At 59.0% G+C, this 14,373-nt stretch overlaps 1 protein-coding gene across 1 annotated transcript in view; it reads left to right on the forward strand.

Annotated features, from left to right (window-relative positions):
- The window catches only part of RAMP1 (receptor activity modifying protein 1), a 34,231-nt gene that overhangs the window by 19,218 nt on the left and 640 nt on the right, over positions 1-14,373 (forward strand). Inside the window, exon 3 of the mRNA XM_039861565.1 lies at positions 14,142-14,371. Within this exon, the coding sequence (XP_039717499.1) occupies positions 14,142-14,371 (230 nt within the window). The remainder of the gene's footprint in view (positions 1-14,141; positions 14,372-14,373) is intronic.

Raw genomic sequence — 14,373 nt, forward strand, 5'->3', positions numbered from 1 at the left:
CCTCACCGACTTCAGTTAAGGCCCTAAATCGTACCCTTCCTGTCATCTATTTCTGCTTTGTTCCTTGCAAGGCCTCGTTCTGACTTGTACCGGTACCAGCCCTCGGTCTCGTGGAGCTCTTGGTCCCTTACGTTTGCGGACAGGATGTTAACTCAGACGGCTCTTATTATTTTTAACACCGTCATTCCCTTCTACACGTAGCTTTTAAATGCAGGCAACTATGTGAATGAGATCCTAGAAATGAGCCATGTGATTGATACCTTCTCAGAATTCCAACATTTCTAAGGAGCTTCTTGCTGCCTTTGTGCCTGAGTGACTGACAGCTTGGCAGGAGAATGAATCGACGCCGAACCTCGTTTCCCGAAGTTCTCATAGCTATGGTTTTTATTATGCCATCGGAGCAGGGAGAAGAGATTCTGATTTATTTTTTAAATATGACCTCCTCGTATTTGGCACAGTTGCTTGCAGATGGCTGGAACCAGGGGACGAGGAAGGGAAAGACACATGTCCTCAGACCCTGAGCAGCCAGGACCACCGGGGACCAGCCGGCGGGCAGCAGCAGTGCCTGACTGCCCCTCCGGTTTGTCCCGGAGCCGGCGGGGTCCCGGAGCTGGCGGGGTCCCGGGAGCCAGGCGGACCCGAGGCTCCCTGGGCCCCGCGGCACCTCTCCTGTGCATACTCCTCGTCCTGGTACGCGGGGCTGCTCCACAGTCCTGGCCGATGTCCCCGGCTGGCCCCGTGGATGTCTGGAAGCTTCTCCCTCGCTGGGTGACAGTGGCCAGCAGGGAAATGCGTCCACAGGAAGGCGAGAGGAAGCATCGCCAGGCCCGGGGTGCCCGGGGTGCCCTGCTCCCACCCCGGTCTTGCTCTTGGCTCTTCTCCTTTGAAAAGCGAGGGCACCTTGGCACCTCGAAGGGGTTCAGAACCAGATGTTCCCCTCGGCTCAGCAGCTGGTCACCGAGGATGTCACGGGTGATGGGCCGATGCTGCGGCCACCGGGGAGCCCCTCCCACTCCTGGGGGTGGGGCCCAATAGTAAGTGGGGATCGGCCCCCAGCTCCACCCGGAGTCAGGGCTGCCCTCGGAACCAGCTGGTGTGGCTTCTGCCCAAGGCAAGGCAGGACAAGAGGCCATCAGGGCACAGCAAAGCCACAGCCACTGTCCCCGCTCCTGGTGGCACAGTGAGCTGCCCCAGGATAGTGCCACTGCCCAGAGGCCACCTTCTCAGCACCCTGGGGATTCAGGCCTCCCCGATGCTGCTACATCGGGAGAGTCTTCCCGGGCTTGGGAGCCGATGAGGGGCTGATCCCGGAGCCGGCGGGGGGCTGACCTGTGCCGGGAGCTCCAGAGTGCCCTCCGCCTGCCGGGGCCATCCTGCAGGGCAGAAAGCGAGCCTGAGCCAGGGGCGGCCTCTGCCCACGGGAGACATGACAGGGTGTCTCCCTCGATCACGCCCGCCTTTCCCGTGAAATGGTCCTGTCACCCAGGGCAACGTTCCTGCAGGGACAGGGCACCAGCTGGGCCTCGGCCTAGGCTCCCAGTTGTCCCTCAGGCCCCGGGCAGCTCCTACTGCACGTCCATCCTGGCAGTGCTGAGCCCCAGCTCCCCACCGGGTCGACTGCCACAGGGGGCCGGTCATCTCTTTGAGGCCCTCTCCCTCTGGCCTCGTGGCCTGCACGTCTGACAGGACAAGGAGGGCGCGGGCTCCGTCCGCCGGTAGACGTCTCACCTGCCTCAGTGGGTCCATCAAGTTAGGAGGCCATCACACCTTCCCTGAACCACACCCACTCCAAGGGGTCAGGGAGACTGAGGTATGGTGTCTGTCCTCACGGGCCACCAGCCCAGACGCGGAGGCTCACCACCCTGTGTGGCCAGCGATGGCGTGGCGCCGGGGGAGGCACTTCCCAGCGCCCTGTGACTGCCCCCACCCCCTTGCTCCAGGCCAGGGGCCACTGAACCCATTTCACAGGTGAAAGCACGGAGCCCAGTGCTCTAAGTCCCACTGCCAGTTCCTATCCAGGGTGCAGAATGTTCCCAGGCCACCCTTCCCCTGCACTCGCCATTGCCCTGAGCTCCGAGCGAGGTAGAATGGGGCAGGGGCCACGAGGGACGCAGGTGGACGGGGGCAGCCAGGGTGGAGGCGGGACATGTCGGTAGGGATGAGCCTGGTGCAGGCCCCCGGTCTCCAGGGGCATCAGGGAAATGGAGGGCTTCTCGGTGGGGCGGGCAGGGAGCAGCGCTCTGGGCAGACGATGGTGGACCCAGCATGCACTGGGGGGAAAGCCCTTCCAAGGATAATGTCCCCAGGGCGTTAGTGTCCAAATATAGTGCACGGCTGTCCTGCTAATCCCGGAACTCGCGCACGTGTGCATGCCCATGTCCTGGCAAGGTTGGGGCCTGGGGCCCAGGACGACCTCGGCCTGGGTCCTCATGGGGTCCCGGGAGTTTTCCAGGGCATTGCCACGAGGCCACGGCGTCACACGTGTGCCTGGCCCACAGTGGGCACAGCTGGGCGACCAGCCGTGGTATCCTCTGCCTTCTCAGAGCCTGGGGCTGGGACCACTGCAAGCACAGACACCCCACCTACTGCGCCACCCTGATTTTAAAATCCTGGCTTCGTCTCCGTGAGCTGCAGATCCCAGGAGGCTGTCCCACCCCCCTATTCTCAGAGGGGCTGCGAGGCCCCCACCCGTCTGCCCCACGGGCCTTCTCCCGGGGGTTGGGGGGGAGCCTGGCTTGGCAGCGCCTGGGCCCTGTGTCCGGTGCCAGCATGCTGCACATGGAGCAGGAATGGATTTAGAAACTTGTCGCTTGCTCCCAGCGGCAGAGGCGCCCGGATCCCTCCCTCCCCTGGAAGGAAGCCACCCAGAGAAGGAGCAGGGGACGGAAGCAAAGGAGGCCAGGCGAGAGGGGCCAGTGGCCCGAGAGGGGCTCGATGTGGGGCAGAGGAAGCAGCGGCCTGTGGCCTGTGTGGGGGAGCCCAGCAGACCCTGAGTCAGCCCTGGGGCTGCCCACACTGCCACCTTGGCCAGCTGGCAGAGGTCACCTCCTAGCTCCCGGGTCCATCAGGACAGGAACACCTGCTGGTAGAACTAATGTGAGGAGTGGCCGTGCCCTGGGAACAGGTCCAGCCAGGCCTTTAACCATCATGGGGGTGTGGCGTGTGGCCCCCTGAGGGTGCAGGGGCTGTCGGGGGGGCACCTCCCCAGCCTGAGCGGGGCCCCTGTTCTGCATGTCCACCGTGCCCTGGTGGCTCCCGTGTGGTCCTCTCAGTTATCGGGTGTCCGTCACCCAGAAGGCTGAGACCGGGCCTGGCCTGTCCCCGGGGCCCAGCATCACATGCTCCCAGCAGGGGCCCAGACCCTGTGGATGGCTGACCAGCCCCAACTTCAGGAAGGTGGCTGGAGGGGCGGCTGGGCGAGCTCTGCCCACGCCACCCAGGTGCCCACCGCCCTCTGTGTCCCTAGAGGCTGATGGCCCCTTTGTCCCCCCTTGGGCCCTCCTGCGCCTCAGCCAATGGGTGTTCTCTGCAGGCTGGGCCAGGCCAAAGACCCGGGGCTGGTGAGCGTTGGGCGCCATGTCTGCAGACCCCCGAGAGTGAGCACGTTTGAGCTGCGCCGTGGCCTGACCAGTGATGAGCTCCGGGCCTGGCCGAAGCCGCCCAGTGCTGTGGCTAAACTATGTTGTCCGCTAAACTGTTGAAATTATCCAAAAACATAGGAAACACTGGTGCTCCCCAGCTGATGGGCTCGGGCAGGCCCTTCTCCTCATGGGGCTGAGGCCACCACCCCTCACCCCTGCCCCCCGCCCCGAGCGCTCCTGTGCCTTGGCTTGGCTGGCCCCCTGATCAGCCTGGGTCAGCATTCCCGATGGAGACCCTGTAGCCCAGAGGCTCCGAGTCTCTTGCTCAGATGCTGAGTCCTTCACTCGGCAGCTGACCGAGGTAGAGGCTGAGATCTGGCTTGTGCTCTGCTGCCCAGGCCGAGCAGCCTGCCTGGAGGAGGGGGTGCCCTGCCCTGTTCCACACAGGTCCCCACATGGCCCCCACACAGCCTGCACAGGGAGCCTGTGGGTGCAGAGCTGAAGAATCTGCTCAGGGTGCCCCTGCTGCTCCCCCAAAGTGTGCCTCCTGTTTACCAGATCCGACAGGCAGGCGCTGGGGACTGGCACAGGGACACACAGCTCTGCACGTGCAGACTTTGGACCCCTGCTTCTGAGTGGTATGTAGGGGCTTTGTGACTTCCTGCTGCAGACCCGCTATCCAGGCAGGAACCCCAGATATTCCCGGGGCTGTTCTGTGCACGGTGGTGGGGGGGGCAGCCCAGGCTAGAAGTGACTCCGGCACCTCTTCCTTCTGTCCGGGGCTCAGGCACAAGGCTCAACGACGCCCCCCCCATGGTGGGCCCCGGAATCACAGGCACATCCGCCTCAGTGGTCATTCCATGGTGCTCTCAGCCCTATTGCGCCTTGCACCTGACGGGGTTCAGCAGGGAGCAGAGCCGGAGGGCCCAGCCCACCCCGAGGTGGGTCGCAGTCCAAAGAGGAAGTGTGACAGCAAATGGGCTGCTGCAGCAGGGTGCAGAGGGGTGGCATGGGGCAAGCATGAGGCGGGGGCGCCGCAGGACCCAGAGGACGTAGCCAGGGGACGTAGTCCCAGAATTCCAGTCCAGAGTCAGGCCTGAGCGCTGAGCTGGAGGAAGCAGATGTCTGTGGGGCCAGGGGGTAAATTGGGACTGAGAGGGTGTCACGAGGGAGCGGGCCTCTCCTGCTGTCAAGGGGACAGAGTGTAGGCTGGAGGAAGCCTCTCCAGAAGAGGGGACAGAGCCATCCCAGCCTGAGCGGCTACGGAGCAGATTGGTGCTCGATGGGTCTTGGGGGACAGACGGAAGTAAGAACAAGACCTGCGAGAGGGGACAGGTCCAGACCCCCAAGGCTGAGGTCTTCCCCCGCTCGAGTCTGTAGGACGCTGTGCCTCGGTTCCAAGGGATGTGAGGACACCGGTGACGTGCCCGGACAGGGCTGGGCGCCTGAGATCCCCCCGGGGCTCGCCTGTGCTGAGTGAGGGGGAACGCCCCTCTGCGCAGCGTCCCCGAGCTCCGCTGACCCCTGAGGCCTCTCTTGCGTTCCCTCTGTGGAATGTCTCTGGGCTGGGAGAGGCTGGCTTCTGGCCAGGCGACGAGAGACCGAAATAGCCCAGGACAGAAGGGGATAAGCCAGAGGCCGGCGGTGGGGGCCGGCGTGAGCCCGCGGACAGCTTGTCCCGCGTCCGTCCTCCGTAGTCCAAGAGTAGTGGCTTTTCCCGGGTCTGGCCTGGCCACCTTGCTTCCCAAGAGCATCTCTGCTTTGTCCTTTTCTGAGGAAAAGGCGTTCGTCAGCCTCTCTCGGCAGGTGCCCGGTGGGCGAGTGCAGTGGAGCTGGGAGCTGGTACTGAGGGCCTGGGTGGACTTGACGCCACGCCGTGGCCGGTCGTTTATTCATGCACAGTGATGCCGTCTTCCTTGGTCACGGTCACGGTCACGGGTGGAGCTGCAGTTCCCTGCTGGGTGGTTTGGTTGTTTTTGTTTTTGCCGAGATGTCAGATGTCCCTGTTCTATAACTTAAGGAGATAAACTGTCGTTAGGAACCTCGGAAACTTCATCCTGAAGCACGCATCTGCTTGCGGTAGTCACGGTAACTCCCAGGCAGCCGTGGGCCGGCAGAGAGCCACAGCTGCCACCGCTGGTCCCATCGGCCTTTCCCAGTTTCACTGGATCTCTCTGACCTGCCGGGTTCGGGGGCGGGGGCGCTTAACTACGCAGTATCCATCCCCCCACACACACACACCCCAACTCCCGCTGCACGTCAGAGTGAGTTCCGCGCCTGCCGGCCCAGCGCCAGTGCCCAGGCCCGGGGCAGTGTCCTGAACTGACATGTTTTTAATCCAACAGTTAACAAGGCTTCCTTATGCTTTCCCCCGAGGCATCAAGGAAAACAAAAGACGCTCTGTCCTGAGTGGCCTCCCCAGCTCACAGGCCCATGGCTCTGTGGGATGCCAGCCACGCAGCCCGGGTGTCTGCCGTGAGGGCCACTCGGCCCTTCCCGTGTGCTCAGAGGCCCTTTGGGGAGGTGGGCCGGCCCGGCATGCTCGCTCTGAGCCCGGTGCAGGCCAGGTGCAGGCCAGGCCAGGACACTGCGTAGCTTTCTGTCTCCAGAGGAAGTGGCCCAGCAAGTGGCCAGCCCCACCCTGCTTTTGGAAGTTCCCTCTGCGACTGTTTGTAAAGTCCTGTGTGGGGCACCCGACACCAAAGGCGGAAACCACAGGGCAGCGGACAGACACTGACCACCGCAAGATTAAACAAGCAGATTCCTGCCGAACACGCCTCTCGGCCTCCAATGATAAACGTGACATCTGCTGTGGGTTTGAGAGAGACGTTTCTTGTCACGTTAAGAGGAGAACCTCTTGGTGGTTTACAAGTTGTTTTTAATCAGAAACGAATGTCGAATTTAACCAAATGCCTCCTCGACTCATGTTGAAACGGTCGCGTGCTGTTTTCCTGAGGCGCGTGTAAGTGGCACTTGACAGCGGCGAGTTTGCAGCATTCTTGGAGGAAACCGACCCGGCTGGCGTAGACCCGCTGGCGTTTTTCACAGACGTTCGTGTCTGTTCATCAGTGAACGTGGAAGATGCCTGTTGCTTCGTGGGCGTGCCCTCTTCACGAGCTTTCTAACCGGGGTCTGGTTACCTTTCTAAAGGGACTGGGAAGCTCGACATTTCGTTCCTATGATCTTAAGAATCGGAAAGCACTGCCCGCATTGAACGCCTTTCGTGAATGTGATTCTTTAAGAACATTTTCTGTTTTTCTTCTCAGGTTTTCTACTTTTTAAGTCAAGATTTGATAGTTTACATTTTCCCCAAAACCATCCCAATTTAAGGATTTTCCAATTTTTAACGTACTTTTTTTACATGCTAATCTCACACTTTTTCTAATCTCCTGTGAGTGGTTTTGTATATTATGTTTTCTCGGCTTTTTTTCCTAGATTAGACTATCCAGAAATGTGTCTATTTCATTATAGCTATTTTTTAAAATCATTGGCTATCGAATTTACTTATTCATTTTCCTGTTTTTAAAAATATCAATTAATATTTGGTTTTAATAATTCTTAGTGCATTTAAATTAGTTGCACTTTGAAGAGATTTATTTCGTTTTTCTTTTAAAAATGTCTTGATTTGAATAATAATTGTATTTACTGTCTTCTTTTGTTTATCTAGTAATAAGATAGTTTTTTTGCTGTTCGACTCTATACCATTAATTTTTTTTTATTAAGTTTATTGGGGGTAATATTGGTTAATACAGTCATATAATTTTCAGGGGTACATTATCATTTGACATCTGTATATTCTATTGTGTGTTTACCACCCAAAGTCCAGTTTCCTTCAGCTACCATATATTTGATCCCCTTTACCCACTTCACCCTCCCCCTACACCCCTATTTTTGACCCGCTTTACCCCTTCTCCCTCCCCGCTCCCTGCTCCCCTCTGGTAATCACTAGCCTATAGTCCATGTCCATGAGTCTCTGTTTGTCCTGCTCATTTGTTGCTTTTAGGTTTACATCCCACATAAAAGTGATATCATGTGATTTTCAACTTTTTCCATCTGGCTTTTTTCACTTAGCATGATTATCTCGAGTTCTATCCATGTTATCGCAAATGACAGTATTTCATCTCTTATCATGGCTGAGTCATATTCCATTGTATATATGTACCACAGCTTCCTTATCCAGTCATCTATCATGGGGCACTTCGGTTGCTTCCATGCCCTGGCCACTGTGAATGAACATTGGTGTGCGATTATCTTTATAGACATGAGTTTTCAAGTCTTTGGGGTAAATACCCAGCAGAGGGACTGCCGGATCACATGGGAGATCAATTCTTAGTTTTTCGAGGAAGCTCCATGCTGTTTCCCAGCAGTGTGTGAGGGTTCCTGCTTCTCCACATCCTCTCCAATCTAGCCCATTAATTTTTGCGTGTGGCATGTAGCCTTTATGGTTTTCCTAATAGCCTATAGCTGATTTTTTAAGTTCTTGTTTGACTCAAAGATTATGAGTAATCTTTCATTTCTAGAAATTATATTTTTAAGGTACTGTTTTCCTCTCATTTCTAGTTTTTAATATCATAGTCCATGAACACTGGTGAACAGTTTTCACTTCGTGAATTGGTTGTTTTCTTTGCCGCCTAAATAATAGGATCCAAGGATTTCTGGAAAGATCGTTGATCCTCCGCGGAATAGGGGCGTCACGCATAGTCGCCGAATCGGGTCGAGTAACTTTATTTGTCGCATCCCTTTTACACTGGTTTGTATCTTCCCGACCTTGAGACGTGTGTCCGTCTGCCGCGTGAAGATGTGGCTCGCCGTACGCGGCTCCCGGCGACAGGCTGCCTGCGGCGACACTTCCCTCCGTGCAGCGTGTCCCTCGGCCCCACGGCTCCCGCACCCTGTGCCGGGGCCGGCGGAGACCGCCCCTCCTGCCGTCCCCCGTGCGCGTCCGCCGGGCATCGGCCTCTCTCTCTTCCTTCGGCTGGCGCTCCGCCTTGCCCTTGAGGCGGCTGCTGTGAACACGCTGGCGGGAGCCGGCCTTCTTCTCACACTGTCCCTGCCCCCGGGGCGTGTGCAGTCTAGTGGCTGACACCAACAGTGGCCGAGTAACCACAGGAATTAAAGTGCAGGTGCAGAGGAAGGCACGTCCGTGGCAGAAAGCCCCACTGTCCCGGGGGGCGTCAGAAAAAGCCATCGCGAGGAGGTGACATTTGAGGGGTGAGCAGAGCTTGGCCTTGTGCAGACGGGGCTGAGTCTTCCAAGTAGCAAGCACAGCACATGCAAAGGTCCTGAGGCGGCACCGCTAGCCAGGGCGGCCGGGATGCGGCCCGTGGGAGCGAGGGGATGCGGCTGGGGGCGGCGCCCCAGGAGGGCTCGGAGCCCAGCACGACCTAAGGATGAAGCTGCTGCTGAAAAGATAGGACAGCGGGCGGGGGGCAGGGCTGCGGCGGGGAGAGGCAGCGATGGACGGAGCCTGGGTGCAGAGGCGAGGAGAGCGGGGGTGGGGTTCAGCGTCTCCATGTCTGGTGAGACTGTCGCTGCCGAGGAGGAGCAGGGCAGACATCAAAGCCCTGGGCCACTCTCAGTGCAGGAAAGTAGAAACTGGTGCTAAAAATGTGGCCGGAAATAACCCACCAAGACGCATCGCGTCTGCCTACACCTGGGTGCTGCGACAGGCGCAGGAGGGGCGGGACCCCCTGGAAGTGGGGGAGTCCGCGACCACTCGGGGTTTGGGCGAGGCTTCCCGGGAGGCGGGGGATGGGGATGGAGTAGCAACCCGAGTTAGGTGTGATCACGGATGTGACAGACCGCTTCAGGAGGGGGAGGGATGCCTGCAGGTGACATGTCCCAAGAAACCGGCTGAGGAGGGAAGGAGCAGTGCAGAGCTTAAATGCCCTCCCAGGCTATGTGGAAGGAGCCCCAGCAGGGGTGGGAGGGAGATGTTGAGGGGGACCTAGACACCCAAGCTGCTGATGGCTGGAGAAGGGCTCCCAGTTTGAGCGGATCCTGGGGGGGCCAACCGGGAGGTGAGGTGGGTGGCGAGACAACGGGTCCCGGGGATGGAGGGACCTAGGACAGGAAGTCCCTGGGGAGGGGGCGCCACCTGGTGGCCTCTCTGACCAAGCAAGGGGGTGGGGGCGGCCAGAGCGGTCTGGTCCTGGTCGAGGAGCCTGCAGGGTCGCTGGGGCAGGAGTGAGGGGCGACCTCAGGTGCCCGGACCAGTGCAAAGCGGGGTCCCGCCCTCGCAGGCCCACGCACAGGGCTCCTCCTTGTCCCCCCGGAACTGGGCGTCTCTCCCGAGCGGACCCCAGTGATGCCCGCCCTACACACAGGCGCGGTGGAGACCTGACAGGCGGGTCTCCTGGTCGCTGGCCCCAGGGGAACGAGGGTGGCAGAGGCCAGCACCCTGCCTGCCCAGGCCCTGCGGACGTCCACGAAGCAGGAATGCCCGCAGGCTGGGCCTCCAGGTCCTGCCCACCTTCGTGGTGTGCGGCTGCAGGGCACCGGGGTGTGCCACCCTGCTTGGAGGGGCCCGGCCATCAGCATTGCCTGCCCGGAGCAGGGCTGCCAGCCACGTGCCCCCAGGTCCTGGGAGGGGGTCCCAGAGCTCCTTCCCAGGCCCAGAGAGAATCTGCCCCTGCTCAGAAGCAGAGGGCACGGAGGGGGTGTCCCCAGTGGTGGGGGGGCATAATTTACCTTACGCAGCTCCCGGCGGACGTAAGACCGGGGAAGGAAGCAAAGCCACATGCTAGCTGCGCGCTCCAGGAGGCCGGGGCTGCAGGCTCCCGCGATGATGGAGACACGGCTGGGGCCGGGGCCGGGGCAGCCCTCTGGGCCCCCAGTGCCTGATGCGGTGGGGCTGTGGGCCCCAGCAAGGGGGGGCCTTCCAGGCAAGCCCGTCTGTGCAGTCAGTGCTCCCACTTCCCCAGGATGCTTCAGAATAGCCCCACGGGTCCCCTGGAGGGACAGCCTTCTGCTGTCACAAAGAGGAAGAGATGAGCCCAGGTGATTGCCACACAGTGACATCAGTGTCCAGTTCGTTAAAGGCCTTTTCCCAGAATAAGCTTTTTTACACATATAACTATAAAAGGAATGTATGCGCACTGTAGAAAACTTGGGAAATTCTCCCCCCAACAATGTAGGCGAAAGAGCAAGAATCCTTCACGTCGCCACCCTCGGTGGCAGCGACCCCCTCGAACGCCCCGCCGTGCCCTCCCCTGCACCGCTTCGTGACGCCACGTCGGTTGTACGGTTGGGTCTCATCTGGTTTTCTCTCGTTCAACGTTATAGCAGATACTTCCCCAGACCTTAAAATTTTCTCTCTACATGTCATTTTAATAGCTACACAGCAGAGGTTCTTATAAGCGACTTCATCCGTCACTTTTCTATGGTGACCATTTTCCATAATTATAAATTTGCAATGAATACCTTCTTGCTCTACTCTTCCTGTCATCAGCTTGGGGTGATTCCCAGAAATAGAGTTTCCGGGTCAAAGGGATCCATGATTTCGAGTTATTGATACAAATCGCCAAATCGCTTTTCAGAAAAATCTTGCCAGTCCATCTCGTATTAGGAAAAGCACGAGCGCCCGCCTCACGTCCCTACAGCTTCACCAGCACGGAGCATCCGACTTTTAAAACGGATTCCGTTTGAACGCTTGCTTCTTCCATTCTCTAGAATGAGCTTAGACTTTTTTTCAGATGCTCGTCGGGCATGTGTGTTTCCAGAACTGTTGAGTCAAAAGCATCATGGGCATCTCTCTCTCGCTCTGCCTGGCACCCATCTGAACAGCCCTCCCCAGCGTCAGCCAGTGACAGGCTCCTCGGGCCAGCCTCAGACGGCCCCCTCACCTTCACCTGCTCTGGCGACCGGGACGTCAGCCAGTGCTGCCTCCACCTCCTCCCAACCAGCAGGTATTTAAAGCCGCTAGAAGCCACCAGGTAGTGAATCGTCACTGGTAGACGGAGGCCAGTGCTGGTACAGATAGAGTAAATCAAACTCCGAAAGCGGTTCGTCCTCGGATTTGTGTGGGCTGAGACGCACACTGCCCGGTCAACTTGGGCTCGAGTTTCTAGGAATTCGAGGAACATAACCTTTTTGAGCCACACGCCCGTGTGAGAAGATGAGAAAGCGTGTGCTTCATGGGCACCTCCGGGACGTCAGGCCCTTGACCCCGTTTACCCTGATCTGCGCGGTGACCCTGCCAGGCGGGTCCCCGTGTCTCCATTCAAAGGCAAAGAGGGTGAGGCCGGAACATGGGAGACGAGGCTCGGGATAAGAGACGGAGCTGGGATTTGAACCCAGGTCCACGGGGTGCCAGGGCCCAGGCTCAGACACTCCACATCCGCACGGGACAGCAGCAGCCACAAGTGTCTCCGGAGCCTGCGGCGCCAGCGGACGCCTCGTCGCTAAGTGAACAGCCACGAGTCGCAGTGCGGGGGCCTTGGCCTGGGACGTGGACGCGCTGGCAGCACCCTCGGCGTGGTCGGGAACCCTCCCAGCCAAGGTCGCGTGGGGGCCCAGAGGAGAAAGTCCAACCAAGACAGGACAACGATGGCGTCTCGTGAGGACTGGGGACGAGGGTGACACGAGTGTGTCCGTTGGGATTGTTCTGGGCCCTGCGGTCCGGGCTGCGTCCCCTGAGCAGAAGGTCTGCTGAGGAGAAAGTCTGCTGCCAGAGCTCACGATGTTTACCGAACGCCTCAGCTGTCGCTTCTGTACAAATAAACGGGATGAAGTGGCTGCCGACGGCACACCAGGCTATTTTTAGACAGGGTGGCTTTTCAAGGAGGGGGGGCCTGCTCCTAGAATAGCCCGCCCCAGGCCAGGCTCGGCCACAGCGTCACAGTCTCCTGGGTCCAGGGGCTCCTTCCTGTCCTGGCCGGCAACACCTCCTTCTAGGGACGACGTTTGGGACTGACCGTCCGTCACTGGATCAGCAGAACACCGAAAACTGCCCGTGGGTTTGGTGGGTCCAAAGCCGGGAGAAGACGTTCAAACCAGAGTTTGTGACACGTAGCCAGGCAGCTGATCTACAAGCCAACGCCCCAGGCTGGACTTCGGTTTCGACAATGCCTGACGTGCTAGCGCTTACCATGTGCTAAGTGCTTGACACGTACTGACTCATTTGTTCTCGTGAGGAGACCCAGCCTGTCAGGACTGCCTGTGGCTTCTCTCACTTCTGCTTTCTGCTTGAAGCACGAATCCTCGTTCACTTGGGAAAACAACACAGCCCAGTGGGCACGGGTCCCGCACGGGTCCCTCACGCGCTCTGCGGCCTCCGCCCACTTCCTCCCGCCCCCGGCTCCCACTTAGCCCGCCCGCGTGGACTGGGAGGCCCCCGGCACCCTGTGCCCAGAGGCTGATGACCAGAGAGCAGGCGCGGCAGAAAAAACAGTGACCCAGCGACTCAGAGGCCAGAGCTAGGCGCTGGGGTGGAGGGGCACTTGGGTGCTGGAGAGGCCCAGCCTTTTCCAAACGAGAGCCTCCCCAGATATCTCCTCCATGTCGATTTATGGCTTCTGCTCCATTCACTCACTTGCTAGATTAAAAATAAGGAAAGTATCTTAAATATCTTCATTTTTTTGTGTGGAGCCAAAATATCATTTGTTATATTCTTTTGACTGAAGAACTCGAATTTCCCATAGCATAATGAATTCTCCCAGCTTCTTTTTCTCTGAAAAAGATCTTTATTTCAACCTCGTCATTGGAAGGTATTTTGGCCGGGTATAGGATTCCTGGCCCCCGGTCCGGTCCCCCGGTCCCGTCTGCCTGTCTGCCGGCCTCCCGCCGTCGGGCTTGCCTGCCTCTGGGACGAGTCGGCCGTGGCTCATCATCGTTCCCCACAGGCATCTTTTCTCTGACTGACTCCAAGCTTTTTCCTTTTTTTTCTTGGTGTCCAGAGTTTGACTTTTGACTCATCTGTGCGGCTGTTCGTTGTTGCTGTTGCTCTGCTCGGGTCCGGTTTGGGATTCTCTGAACTTCCAGGGTTCGTGAATCGACATGTCATTATTTCTGGAAAAATCTCAGCCGTTATCTCTTCAGATGCCCTCTTCCCCTTCCCTCTCCTCCGTCTGGGACCCGGACCGCGAGTGGGAGTCGGTGCACCTGCGTGTTGCTAAGCAACCACAACTCTGGGGCGCTCTGCACCGTTTCTTCGTGCTGTCCGGGCCAGGTCATTTCTAAAGGCCCATCTTCAAGTTCACCAGTTTCTTCCTCAGAATGGGCTGTGGATTCGCCCACCTGAGGGCTCGCTGCCTCGGGCGGACATCCGAAGATGCCTGGCTGGTCCACCTCTAGTCTGCATCCCAGCTGCCAGGTCCCAGGAGCAGAGAGGGACGTCCCTTAGCCCCAGTGCACCTGCTGGTGTCCGAGAATGTGCACGGCATCTGGGAGCCCCCACAGGAGACATCTAGGACCTTCGTCCCCTAGATTCAGGGCCACTGCCGTGGGGCCTGGGTTTCTGGAGACGCTGGAGGCGGTGGGGAAAGGGGTCGTCAGCCCCTGGCTCGGCCGCCTGAGTGCCCCGCTTGCCCAGGGACTGACGACCTGCTTTTCCGTCTGCAGGAGGTATAGGGAGCTGGCGGACTGCACCAGGTATGTGATCGAAGAGCTGGGCTGCTATTGGCCAAGCACGGAGGTGGACAAGTTCTTCATCGCCGTCCACCAGCACTACTTCAGGAGCTGCCCGGTCTCAGGCAGGGCCGCGCGTGACCCCCCCAGCAGCATACTCTGCCTCCTCACCGTGCCGCCCACCCTGGCGACCCTGCTGGTGACGGCGCTGGTGGTCTGGAGGAGC

Source organism: Pteropus medius, unplaced genomic scaffold, assembly GCF_902729225.1.
Source record: "Pteropus medius unplaced genomic scaffold, Ma_sr-lr_union100, whole genome shotgun sequence".
NCBI lineage: Eukaryota > Metazoa > Chordata > Mammalia > Chiroptera > Pteropodidae > Pteropus > Pteropus medius.